General features: G+C 40.6%; 1 protein-coding gene across 2 annotated transcripts in view; it reads right to left on the bottom strand.

Moving 5' to 3' along the window:
* Positions 1 to 2,873: 2,873 nt before the first annotated feature.
* The window catches only part of ppp2r5b (protein phosphatase 2, regulatory subunit B', beta), a 38,257-nt gene continuing 27,309 nt past the window's right edge, over positions 2,874 to 13,821 (bottom strand). Inside the window, exons 8-14 of one of the 2 annotated variants that reach the window (XM_034856267.1) lie at positions 11,118 to 11,171; positions 9,648 to 9,698; positions 9,430 to 9,549; positions 8,833 to 8,960; positions 7,110 to 7,211; positions 6,446 to 6,462; positions 5,033 to 5,256 (exon numbers count right to left, since the gene is read on the bottom strand). In XM_034856267.1, the coding sequence (XP_034712158.1) occupies positions 5,249 to 5,256; positions 6,446 to 6,462; positions 7,110 to 7,211; positions 8,833 to 8,960; positions 9,430 to 9,549; positions 9,648 to 9,698; positions 11,118 to 11,171 (480 nt within the window). In that variant the 3' untranslated portion in view covers positions 5,033 to 5,248. Of the gene's footprint in view, positions 5,257 to 6,445; positions 6,463 to 7,109; positions 7,212 to 8,832; positions 8,961 to 9,429; positions 9,550 to 9,647; positions 9,699 to 11,117; positions 11,172 to 13,821 lie in introns of both variants that reach the window. The other variant, XM_034856266.1, reaches the window with a different exon arrangement.

Below are 13,821 nucleotides of genomic sequence, written 5' to 3'. Positions count from 1 at the left end.
CACCACCAGCACCACCGCTGTGTTGGACCCCAAAATATACATCTTCTTCCTCTGCATCGTCTTTATCATCTTCTCTAAGGTTTTTCTTCAACACAACAAACACAGACCATGGGCAGACAGTGCAAATCTAGAAATTCAGTGAAATTGCTACGTAATGCAGTTGTAGGTTTCGGTAACATTGTATATTCTCATTCCGTTACTGTTTCTCTGACTTATTGCCATTCTATCGTGTCTAACTCTACGTCTTTTCTTTCCTCTGTCTTCCTCCTCCTGCGTTTTTTTTTTTTTTTTAAATCTTTACTGGCTGCTTTCATCCAATCTGTTCCCGCCAGCCCGTGGATTTAAACGTGACGGTGAATGAAACCAACCTTTAATGGCTGTCAGCGAGGCGATTCCCAATCTCTCTACGGACACTCTCTCTTCTCTCCTGTTCTGGAGCAGTTCTACAAAGAGAAACTATTACTATGGATCAATGTATGAGAGAATTCTAGAACAGTGGGAGCTGGGGTTTGTGTTTTCATCGAGTCAGCTGACCGATTGACAATAACAATCAGGAGGGTTTGGTAATTAAGCGGGCCAAAACAAATATCATAAAGTAAGTTGGGTGTTATGAGCGGTGTCAAATTTAGGCTCTTTTCTGTTTTTTTTGCCTGAATCAAAACAATGTTTGAAATCCAAACAAATGGGAGGAGGTTTTTGTCTGCCCAGAGTGCCAGCCAGGTGGTGTTTGCAGGTGTGGGTTCTACTGGCATGAGACTGCTATTACAGCTAATCCACCAGTGCTTTTTCTGTGGCTGCTATTGAGCTATAGATCACGTTTGTGCGCTTTATGCTCCAGTATTGTGCAGAAATTCTGCCTTCCAGACTTGTGGTACTTAGAGAAAAGAGGCTAATGTCAAAGGTTCCCAGGCCAGGTTGGGGGTTAGGGCCCCTTAAGGGCTCCTGGGATAAATGTCATCAGTAAAAGGACGAGAAAAGAAAAGTATTTACACAAAATTTTTACTGATTTGGATCTTTAAGTTGAGCACCCAATTAGAACGCACACTTATTGTTTTTTAACCCTTGTGTTGTCTTCCCGTAGACCAGTTAGTTTAGTGTATCTGGATCGACATTTTAAGTGAAAACCTCCTTAAGACACTATTGTCACTTTTCCCACATTTTTTGAAGCTTTCTCCGACATTTATTGTCACTATCTGACGTTTTCTAACTTTTCCCGAAGTTCTTTTTCACCTTTCACAGTGTCTTTGTCGATTATTTCTGTGTTTTTTGGAATGTTTGTGTTGTCTTTTCCCTACATTTCTGTCACTTTTTTCAGTGTTCTTAAATCTTTTCTTTCTTAAAATGCTATAAAATCAAATAAAACATCCAAATTCAATGAAAATACTGAACCGACCAGTTATTTAACTAGTGAGCTGCATTGTATGGAACCATCCACATTATTTGTTCTTACAATTTGGTCGAAGGAAAGCATATTTCTGAATGAGAAACTTTTTGAAAATAGGTCAAATTAGACCCTGAGGACAACAGGAGGGTTAAAACTCTTTGGTTGAACTGGTCGCAACTTATGTCCATACGAAGGCCAAGGGGTTTCGCTTTTAGGGATCACAAGACTAAAGGTTGGAAACCACTAGCATGTGTGATAATGTTGACTCAGGTTCAATTTTCTAGATTTTTCTTGAGCTTTCAATCGTATTTCACAGTCCGCATCACAGCAGTTGGAGCTCGCTCAGTTGACACTTGATGTCAAACTACTGTTTCCATGATCAACAATGAACTTTCTTGGTCAAATTTGGGAGTTTTCGATTTAACTGACAAACTGCATTGGCGGTTATAATCTGGATGCTGGATGCCACATTTGCAAATGAAATGAACTGCAAAGCTGCAGTGTCAACTTCAGAAATCAACGAGCTCTTATGTAGAAAGAAACAGTGAGAGATTAGGTGTGACTGCAGCCTAGAGAGCATCAAGGCAATTCAGAAAAACCTAGAAAATTGGTCCGGGTACAGGTTCATTATGACTCTGCTTAAAATGCTAAATCAGTCAATAACAGCTCAATAAAAGTTGAAATGCCCGTCCGAGAGCTGCATGTCAAATGGATTTCAGAACCTTGTTGACTCAGGCATGATTGAAGTGAGTGTTTTGAAAAACTGCTGGTCTGAAGGGTTTTTGAATGTTTAGTGATGAAGCAGCCGACAGCGTCTCAAGCGTCAAAAAACACAATCGATTTGTTTTACAATACATTCGGATTCAAACCCTGTCCCTCAGGAAGGAGAGAAGGAGAGAGAGAGAGAAACCGAGAGAGACAAATTTCTCTCATTTTCTATCACTCTGTCTACGGACGTCTCCTGCTCACTGATTCCTTCACCGGATACACACCGACGTGTGCGCATGCACGCCCACACACACACACACACACGCATGCACGCCCCCACAAACACGCACGCACACGCACACACACACACGCGCGCACGCACATACACACACACACACACACACACACACACACACACACACAAAACACTCCCACACAGACACACACAACCTGACCATCGTCTTCAAATAAGATACATTTTCCTGATCAAATAGAAAATAAATAGCATCAGTATCAGTTTTCCACAAAATGAACAAGATTATCCAAAAACCAAGAAGAAAAAAAAAACATAATTACAAAGCAAAATCATTTCCCATCAAATAAATGTACACAGAAAGTACCTTTAAGACATAGTGAATATCAAGGACGCAACAGGAGTAAAAACAAGAGTGGGGGGTAAACATTTGAGTGTGATACTCACTTCCTGTTTAACCCCCTAAAAACACAGATTATCCTGAAAGAATGAAAATATTGCTAAAATATTTTTTTTTTAAGTTTTTTTTTTTTCACCCTCTTCTCTGCATCCCATCGCTCTAGCTTAATGATCAGACAAGAAGAAACAGATTTTCCTCAGTCGACACCGGGGAAAAACGGATCGTCGTCATGGTCGCCATCTAGCAGCGTCAAATCCGCTGAGCCTTAAGCAAGAGACGCTCCCGGGTTCAGAGCTCCAACTGGATTACTGGGTTTTTCTTTTGGTCTGAAACACATGTGGTGCGCTTTATTTGTCTTCCAGTAACCTTTGTGTTGGGTGGAGTTTACTAGTCTGCTCGGATACATTTTTTGGTTAGGAATTGGGGAGGGGGGGGGTTCTAAACTTCAACCTTGTCAAATGTCACTTTGGCAAATGTGTGAAATGTGTTCATTTTGTAGAACTTTTAACCAGAAAATGAATGCGGTGTGCCCCACCATCAAACTGAAATGTACCCTGTGGAAGTTCTGGGTGGGTACACATAATGTTTGTATTGTGTGCACATGGATACACGCGCATGCTGTTCTGTTGATTGACAGTTGGTGGCTGTAATGTGCAAAGGAATTTAGCGATATGCCAACAAATGCAGGGAAGAAGAAGATCGTTAGCAGGTAAACATGGATGTAAACAATGCAAATGTCAAAATATATCGGCTTAACCAATGTTTTATGAGGAAGGTAACGCTTTTGTCAAGCCTGATGTATACACACAATGTGTTTCGGTGAGTGCCACTGAATGTAAACATAACTTTGTTTGCGAGAAATCTCCACGGGGCATCTTTCAACACACACCGAGAAACATTATCTTTAAATAATGTGGAATGTTTGGGGATTTTTTTTTTTTTTTTATGAAATAACCCCTTGAAATTACAACTGCCGCACCACAAGCAACCAAAATTTCAAAAGAAAAGAAAAACCAGTTCTTTCCTTCCCTCTTTAAGGTCTGTTAAAAGAGGAATTCCGCTGAATTTCAGCACTCACATTATGGCCTCATCCAGTTAACATGTGATGTGAATTCAGAATTGGAGCCGGCTTTCCCCTTTATGGTATCTGCTACACTAGTGTTTCTCCCATAATACACTACAGAAATAACCAGAGACATATGTATATATATAAAAACATTATCATCATCATCATCATCATCATCAGTAGTACTTAGAGTAGAGTAGAGTAGTAGTAGTAGAGTAACAAGTAAGAAGAAGGAACAGTATTGTACTTTATATCATTATCGTCATCTTCATCGGTGGTTATTTAATGTTGAGGGACTTAAGGCCCGTCCTTGGGTGGAACCCGACAAAACGAGAGAGGAGTTAGCGCCAGAACCATCTGTGTGTGTCTGTGTATGTGTTTGTGTGTAGTGTGTGTGTGTGAGTCTGCACGTATGTGAGTGTGTATGAAATATTTTGGTGCATCAGTCAAGTGTTGGTATGTGAGATTAGTTTAACCTGGATACACATACTCTCTGTAGCTCTGTCTTCTTATATTTACAGTAAATATGTACCTGCGTCTATGTGTGTCTGTGTGTGTGTGTGTGTGTCTGTGGGTGTGTGTGTGTGTATGTGTGTGTCTGTGTGTTTGTCTGGTCTGTGCTGCAATGGTTTTGGGACATTTGTGTGAAATTGCTTCTTCTATTTATTAATGTATTGTGCTATCCACGCATGAAATAAGCATCTCTGACCAAAAGATAAATACGACGCCACAGTACAGACTCTGAATCGGTTGGTTAAATGTCAAGGCAAGTTAGACGCATGTTAAACGTGGTTAGTGTTGCACCAAAAGAGAAATTTCCTCTCTTATTTAAAGGCTGATTTGAAGCAGGCCAGCTACCAGTTATGGATACTGACCTGCAGTCTGATATACCAGCCACTAATTCAAATGACAGTCTGGACTTTTGGACAATATTCATCTTCTGATCTGCAACATATTGTGTGTACAGCTAAAAGTGAACCAGTTTCACACAAGTCTGTCAGAAAAAAAAAAAAGGTGTACGTTTTACCCCGGATCACTGAGTTTGTGCGCTTTTTCACGAAAAAGCCACGCCCTCGATGATACAAGATAAAAAAAAGAAAAGAACAGTGTATTTTGTACCTTTTCTCTCCCAACACTTTCACCAGCAACCTCATGTCTTTTCCCTGTCCCCTAACCCCCGTGCTATCCAATCTCTGTGGAGCGGCGCCTAGGTGGCGCTCTCCCCGGCCCCAGAGGAGGAAGAAGAGGCCCCGCTGAGCTTGGCCTCGGGCTGGTCAGAGAGGGCCGTCTGCGGGGAGGAAGGGGTCGGTGGGTCCCCTCTCTCGCCTCGCTCCTGGAGGTTGCGCTGGTTCCTGGCGGCCTCGGTCAGCATCTGCATCCGCCGGTCCTGGTGCTCCTCCAGGCCTCGCCAGAGATCTGCACGCTCCCTCTCTCGCTTCATTTCCCTGGAGAGGCGGGTCGAAGGGAAGAAGAGAAAAGGAGAGGGATAAAGACGGATGGACACCAGCAATGAGCTGAAATGTTTCAGACATGCCAAAGTCCTCTGGGACCTGAGAGTAAAAAATCCTAAGAGGGATCTTTGGTGAATACTTAACAGATTGTCTCAAAGAGGGTTGTCTCAAAGACAATTTGAGCAGTTGATAACAGGAAGGAATTCAGTGTACACAAACTGAAATCCCTGGAGATATGTTGGAGTGTGTTACCCATCACACTTAACAACAACTACAATCACACAACAACTGATCATAACTTAATCATCAATGTTAATGAAGTGCTCTTAATAGACAATTTAAATCTTAATTAGTAAGACAAAAAACACAAAAATGAAAAGGCGCCACAAACAACCTTCAGTTGGCTCAAATGATTAACCCTCATGTTGTCCTCGGGTTAAATTGACCCGTTTTCCTATATCAATGTTTTGTCAATCTTTTTAACTAACCAATTGTAATTACCCAAAATGACATTATTGATTCCACACAATGCTCTATGGCAAGTACAAATCTCTATTTTCCTCAATTTTGCGGTGTCTTATTCAATTTTATAGCATTTGTAAAACAAATTGAAGTGGTTTCCAAATAGGATGAGGAAAAAGATGACATATTCCAGTCCGTGATCATCCATCAACATCCATTCCTTTCATTTTAGTCTAAATAATTCCTAATTTCTGCTTTTCCAACTCAAACATAAATGAGGTTTATTGATCATAAATTCCAAAAATAACTGTACAACCAAAGGTATTGAGTTAGTGAAGAACATCAAAAAAAGTGACAAACATTGAAAAAATAGCATCAAAAGTGTTAAAGAAAGAACCAAAAATGTTGCTGATTTTCAATTTTGACGGGAAGACAACACGAGGGTTAAAAAAAAAAGTGCATCAATGATTCTGGTTGGATTGAGTTGCAAGAAAGTTGTTGGCCGCCCAGTATAGAAAACTGTATGCTGTATATTGCTAGGAAAGACTTGAGTATCTTATTAGTTATTTGAGAATAAAATAAGGGATTAATCCATTTTCTGGTATAATTTATGAGCAATTGATGACCTCATGGGACCTTTAAGCAGGTCTAAATGAATTAAATTAGGCAGATCAAAATGTTAAAGTTATTCCCCAGAAGCACAATAGAAAATAGACTTTACCTTGGCTGACTGACATCCTATGGCAGTTAATGAAGACAAGAGATGCAACTTTGAAAACATCTATTAAATCAGGATTAGCAAATGATGCGTTAATATATAAGGGTCTCAGAACCAGCTTATTTCTTTCTTGACGTCATTTAACGGGCAAAAAGAAACAATAAGAGCCGTTTTATTGGGACACTAATGGTACCTGCACATCTTAATCAATCATGAAAGACCATGTGAATAAATAATAAATAAGAAGCTTTAGAGTTGTTGGTAAGCCTTGGTCCGAGCCAGGCTAGCTCTTTGCCCTGCCTCCCCTAATGCTAACGTTAACCACGCCCTGACTTCAACTCCGTACACATGATATTAATATGGATATCGTGCTCTTGGAAAAAAAGCAAAGATGTCAAACTACTCCTTTAAGTTTTGTTTCCCAATAGTATCCATTATCTTGAGTTTGAAACTGCGTAATGAACAAGTGGAATCATGATGTGATCCATGTAGAAAAGATGACCTAAGTGATACATACTTACAATGTGAAATATAATGTAATGGATAATGGAACAAATGTCTTCTATTTCTTTCTCTTGTTTTCACTGTTGTATCCAGTGACACATATACATGCACGCCCACACACACACACACACACACACACACACAAAGAGTGAGTCACACTCACTTCTGTTTCTCTACTTTGTAGGAGGCAGTGAGGTCATCAAACAACTTGCTGTTCATCTCCATGAAGGTCTTCAGCACGTTGTAGATCAGAGACACGATGGTCCTGAAGAGACAGAGGAAGAGGATAATCAGTCTCATGGCATTATGGGTTAGGAAATAGAGGTTAGAAAAGCCTGTGTTTCAGGGAGATTAACCCATTGGCAACAATATGTGTTGCCTTTGTCTCTGGTAGATCTTTAATGCAAACATTTTAGCATGCGCTGTTAGATGATACTGTACGAGGCTTGTACATTTTTGTCGGTGTTGGGAAATTAGAGTGCATATCAGCTGTGAAGCTAAATTCTATGAAATGTTCTTACATATTAGCAGTAGTGGAGAGTAACTAATTAAATTTACTTAAAGGTCCCATGTTGTAAAAAGTGAGATTTTTCATGGTGACGGTATCGAAGTGTTATGTAAATACTGTGAAAGTATAAAAAAATGAATGAATCAATAAACGCTGATTGAAACGTTATTTGCTGAATAAATAAGGAATTGCCATTAAGTTTTAGGTCATTTTATGGTTGAAACAAAACAAAGAAGACAAAGTTTCCCCCCCCACTCTTTCCGCTCTGTCTGCACACATTGCGGGTGTCAACAAAGACAGATGGAAGTGGACAGACGAGGACACGAAAGACTTTCTGAATTTAATTTATTTAGGAACTCGTGAAGGAAATGGCCGACAAAGGTTAGGACAAGTCGTGGGACGTCCTCCGGAGTAAATGGAAGGCGCTTAAACAGCGAGACATGTCTCAAAAAAGAGTTGTCTTGCAGCGGTGCCGGGGGGGAAATAAAAGGGAAGTTGCATCAGCATCATCATAGCGATGTGTTGATAGTGTCAATGTTTTCTTATTATAGCTTGATATGTCGCTATCAGCTGGTACACAGGCACTACTACAACTTGTGTACAACTGTGCAATATTGATCATGTATTGTGGACGGCGTGATCTTGATTGTTGTGCGATTCAGTGCAAAAATGAATGAAAACACCTTAAAATGTCTAAAATCAATTCTGTTTACCAATTTGATCATGAAACAGCATGTGAGGTCATTACGCACATGCACTTATTCGCTTTAAAGCCGTTGGACGGAAACACCCTTTCACCCGCTTTATTCACATGAGTTTTTTTTTATCGAAGGACAAGTGAATGGAAAAGTACTTGCACTTTACATGAGTATGCTCAATGTGTGTTACTTTTACATTTCAATAGGAAATAATGTACTTAATTCTTCACAACATTTATTCAACTACTATATAAGAAATTAAGTTGCAGATGAAGATTTTATAGATCAGTTAATACACTATGGTGCACTGTTCTTGGTTCAAAAGCACATGACAAGTAGTTCAAATAGGTCCCCCGGTGACCAGCTGAGCAACATCTAAACGCTTCTTACATGTGAATGCAGGAATAATAGTCACAGATTACAATAGCACTTTGAAGCAGAGCACTGTGCATAATGAGTACTTATATAATCAAAATGTGAATGCAAGACTTTTACTTACAATGCAGCATTTTTCACGTGGTTGTGTTATTTATTGTACTTAAACAAAAAGCATCTGAACACTTTATCCCCTGTCCAAACTATAATACAGCTTGAGGTTACAGCCATATCGACCCTAGGTATCAAAAGCTTTGAGTTATGAGTTGTATTAATGTGTGTGTGTGTTTGTGTGAGCCACTGACTGGTTCCAGTGCTCCTTGGAGACTCTGTAGAGGGTGGCGAACACCAGCGGCAGGATGACTTGACAGTTCTCCTCTATCAGACTGAGGATGTATTCGTTGTTCCAGAAGTAAAGAGCCCGCTCCGCTACCTAAAACAAACAGACAGACAGAAGAGTTGGCTTTTTTTTCTTTTTTTTTGTCAGTTGTGACAGGATTCTTATTATCTGACAGATGTTTGTGCCCACAGTTTGAAGTTATCCAAGTAACGGATCTTCAGTGGATTGTTTTTTTTTCTGTTGGGATATGATACATCTGTAGGCAATTAGGACACTGTTATCAGGCGTTCTACTGCCAAAACGGTTTCATTTTGGGTCTATTTTCAAATACAGTGAGGAAAATAAGGTAAATAATCCTACATTGTTATTTCTGGATTTTTATTTATAGATTTTGTCTGCCACAGTGGACATGCACCTATGATGACAATTTCAGACCCCTCCATGATTTCTAAGTGGGAGAACTTGCCAAATAGCAGGGTGTTCAAATACTTATTTTCCTCACTGTATGTGATCATTTTAAATAATGCTATTCAGTGTGGTTTCAATGTAGGAAGGTGTTTACCTGGAAGTGAGGGCTGGAGATGCAGGCCGCGATCTGTTTGAAGAGCAGCTCCTGGACCCTGATGAACTGAGACGGCTCGATCACATCCAGGATCTCCTCAATTTCCCCCAGGAACATCACCTGAATACATACAGAAAGGACAGAAAAGACATCTCACGACTCCCAGAAGTGGATTGAAATGTGTTAAGTTCGGAGAAATACTTTTGCTGCTGTCTCACCTCTTTCTGCGTGCAGGTTTTTGGCCAGTACTTGAGCAGCCCTCTGATGATCTGCAGAGAAAATATGAAGCACATTAATATGAATAAACACTGCAGCCATTAGCTCAGCAGGGTAGCTGGCTGCCGTCCACATGTGCCATCCCCATTAACTCATTTTCACACTCTGGCTCGTTTTTCACTGTAGCTCTGATTCAACCTTAGACCAGTTGAGTCTAGATTGGTGAGCTACTCACAAGGACTAACAAGAATTGCAATGTTTGAAGGCTATGTGACTGGTAACCTCCTTTTATTACTACTTGAGTCATATTCCGTAGCTTTGTGCAGGATTTCTATTTGGGTAAAACATTCAGTGTTCGACCTTTGCTTTCCAAGTTGTTTACCTTCAAATAACTTAAGATAACCTGGGGGGAGGGGGGTTGTAATATCCCCATAGGAGATCAATAAAGACTACAAATTAAATTAAATTTAAATTTAAATAACGGATGTGTTGACACTTGGGGGGCATCAGAAGAAGTTGTAAACACAACACTGACATATTATCACTTTACAATGTGTACGTACTGTAGCAAACATGCTAGCAAACAGTTGCTTACTATCATGGGCACAGAGCAACACTAGGAGTCTTATTTCTGGCTGCCTGGAGATCGCAAGTCCTTATTAGCTCTGTTTTGGTCTCCACCAGCTGCTGAGGGAAATATGTGGCTCTTTAGCTGATAAAGACTTTGCTACGGTCACCAGGTGCCATGCCATTGGTCCCACTTTTGTTTATTTGACTTAGTTCAGAGTAGAGCTGTTAAAGTTATATCAGCCAAAAGTTTTTCTTTAGTCATATAAAGTAATACGTTATGATGTATATGTTACCCGTTAAATTAAGCAATAGAGTCTTAAACGTAGTAAGGCCGGCAGTTACTAAACTCTAACTGTGTGTGTATTATTTGCGAGCAATGGGTCTTTTGTTTTCAGGATAATGGGCCGTCAGACTATGGGCATCTTTTGAACTGTGTGGGTTTTGGGATAATGGGCCTCCGGGCAGTTGTTGTTCCCCAGAGAGTTGCTAATTCGTCTGTCTGGTGAATGGCAGATAGTGTACAGGGGGCTTTTCAGCACTTTCATGCTAAAACAGCTGCCTTCTACTGCTTGAAAGATTAATAAACAATAGAGTTGCAGGCCATTTAACCCAAAACAATGCGCTGAAAGATGCTAAAACGCTTTGTTTATCTACAGACCGGGATAACAACTTGATGCGACACCTTTCACATCACATGTAGTCACTGGAGCCAATGTTTACAGCAACATTTGATTTGTGCAGCTTTACACCTATATGATTCATTCTTGCGACATCTGACTTCTATATAGTGATTGATGTTACCCTGGTCCAATATCACAGCAATTATCTTGGTTAACAGAAATTCAATTCAATTAGCAAGTGTGTTGTAGTAAGTACAATAATGTAATGAAATACAGTCTTACATATTCAGTCACTGTGGCATCTTTTTCCATAAACTGCACCACACAGTAGGCCAGCTGTAAGGACAGAGGAGAGGTGGTTAGCACGTACGCACGCACACACACACACACACACACACACAGACACACACACACACACACACACACACACACACAGACAGACAAGCACACATACACACACACACACACACACACACACACACACACACACACACACACTCATTCCCTGAAGCTGTCAAAAAGACAAGGGGGATCTTAGCACTTATCCCTCAGGATTATACACTGCTAAAGATCGGAAAGACAAGTTTTCCAAGGGGAGATGTGTGTCACGAGTGTGTGTGTGTGTGTGTGTGTCTACTTCTACATCAGCTTTTGTCTCCTCCTATATGATCTGCAATCATTTCCTATAATTCAGTAATTCATCAAGTGTGTGCGTGTATGCGTGCGTGCATGTGTGTGTGTGTGTGTTTTGTGGTTGCCCCCTCCACCCAGGCCGGTTGCCGTGGCAAGTGGACACCGTGGCGACGGAGACTGTGTGTGCGTGTGTTTACTTCGGAAGGAGTGATGTCACACACACAAAGTCCCTTAAGGGCAATGTGAGATAGAGTTTAGACCTCTTGTCTCTGCCTCTCTGTCTTTCCTCTTCTGTCCACTTTCTGCCTTATGTGTTCAAGGGATTACAGTAACTGGTCTATTTTACGACTTTTAGATAAGTAAGTTCAAGTGTCAGCTATTTAAAAGTATGTTGGATTGTCCAATTCTGTAGTTACAGACAGTAGAGGTTGTGTACTGCTAGATTATGGATGGTTGTTTTTTGTAGGACAATCACTTTTTACTTTCTTCTTTTTTGTTTGTCTTTGTCTCATTCCTAACCTATAGCTCCATTGTCTGTCTCTCTGCCTGTCTGTCTTTCACAGCTTCAATGGCTTTCATCTTTTTTACCCGTCTAATCCCTTTTCCTTGTGACAGTGCACCTTTCTTGTTCTGGTCGTCTCGCTGCATTTCTTACTTTACTGACCCTCACTCGCGACACAACAGGGTTACAGAAGCAGAGGGAAAGAGGAAAAAAAAAAAGGGGAGATCTGTGACAGCAGGGATCTCAAGTTGGAAATGAAAGGAAAAGTAGGAAGAAAAAAAGGGGATTAAAAGTAAAGGTGCTCGTCGGTCAAACTATTTAAAGTATTAGCGAGGCATTAGAGAAGCTGTTTGGGGTAAATGTGCTGTTGGATTCTGTTGTCAGGCTGAGCTTTGTGGGCGCAGGAGGCCGTTGTTAGGCTAAGGATTATGGATATTATGGGGTTTTAAGGCTGAGGTTTTAACAATATTGATTTGAGCTCTAATGTTGGATTCTTGTCTGTAAAGTTGTTGCGACCTGCATGTCAAAAAAGTAGCTTATCCATGGGTTTAACACTTCTTTCAGTGACTCTGTCAGGTATAACTACCTAAGTCAGCCTGATCTGTGAATCAGGCTGACGTACTCATAGTGTCAGTTTTAAAGTCGAGAACATGCTGTTAAGTTTGTAATCGACTCGAAACTTTAGAGCCACGATGTGTAACCGTGTTTGTGGCTACACGATGTAGCTCTAACCGCGGTTACTACAATTCAGTGACATAAATATATATGAGAAAAGCCTTCACAGGCTACGGGAAGGATGACTCAAACAATGCTTTACTGTGTTGAGAAACCTTTAAGATGGATAAAAGGTGCTGCTGTGATATTACAGTATGTATTGATATTGAGATCCAGAACTGGGTCACACCCGCGCAGCCACACCTACTAAGCACAAAACTGCTGTCCACTGGCATCATGTATCCCCTGTGACCCCTGTCAAACCCAGTGTGTGTTTGAGGTTGTGAATAATGTATGTGTGTGAACCACAGGGAGAGAGACGGGGAGGAGAAATGTAGGGCACGGTGATGCTGAGACTCAGAATGCACACGCACATGCACAAGCACACACGCAAGCACACACACACACACACTTAGGGCCTTTGTACAAACTGTACCTTCTGCATAATTAAAATAATGTGTGGCAGAAACAAAAAGCACACATACACACACACACACACACACAATAGACTGGCTGCCTGTGTTGTCAAATATTATAATAACCCAAACACACATTTACACACACTCAAATCCCGAAGAAACCAAAGGTAGGCGCACGCACACACACACAGAGACACACACACACACACACACACACACACACAGTGTAAATCAAAGGTGAGTACATCACTCTGCGGTATTGTCTGTGACCCTACTCTGCCTCCTAGTGGTGGCATTTGACACATTGCAGGAACATCGTCCTACTACTACCATTTGGAAGACCATTCATTGTATGTATTGTTGATTTATCAGGGTAAGTTAAAGACCAGAATTTCATCTTAGTATTGATAGTTAATAGTTGGAGGTATAAGGTCTCTAAAACCTACAATAAAGTACGCCTTAGTCATGAGAAGAACTACAAAACCACCAAGTACTTTTGGTTTCACTTGATAATTTGAGTTTACTGAGATCTAGATGTGGTTTCAGTGGCTTTTATACCCGGGCAACCACAAAACATAATTCAGTTTTGTTGATTTCTTTGCTTAAAAATGGTATGCAGAACACAAAAATATCAGCTGAAAGGTACAGCAGATTATCACATAAACATCTGTTTCCTGCATGCGGATTTAGACGTGACATCAAACTATATCGACACATT

The sequence above is a fragment of the Etheostoma cragini genome, chromosome 19, assembly GCF_013103735.1.
Source record: "Etheostoma cragini isolate CJK2018 chromosome 19, CSU_Ecrag_1.0, whole genome shotgun sequence".
NCBI classification, from domain to species: domain Eukaryota; kingdom Metazoa; phylum Chordata; class Actinopteri; order Perciformes; family Percidae; genus Etheostoma; species Etheostoma cragini.
This window is presented reverse-complemented; position numbering and strand designations above follow the sequence as displayed.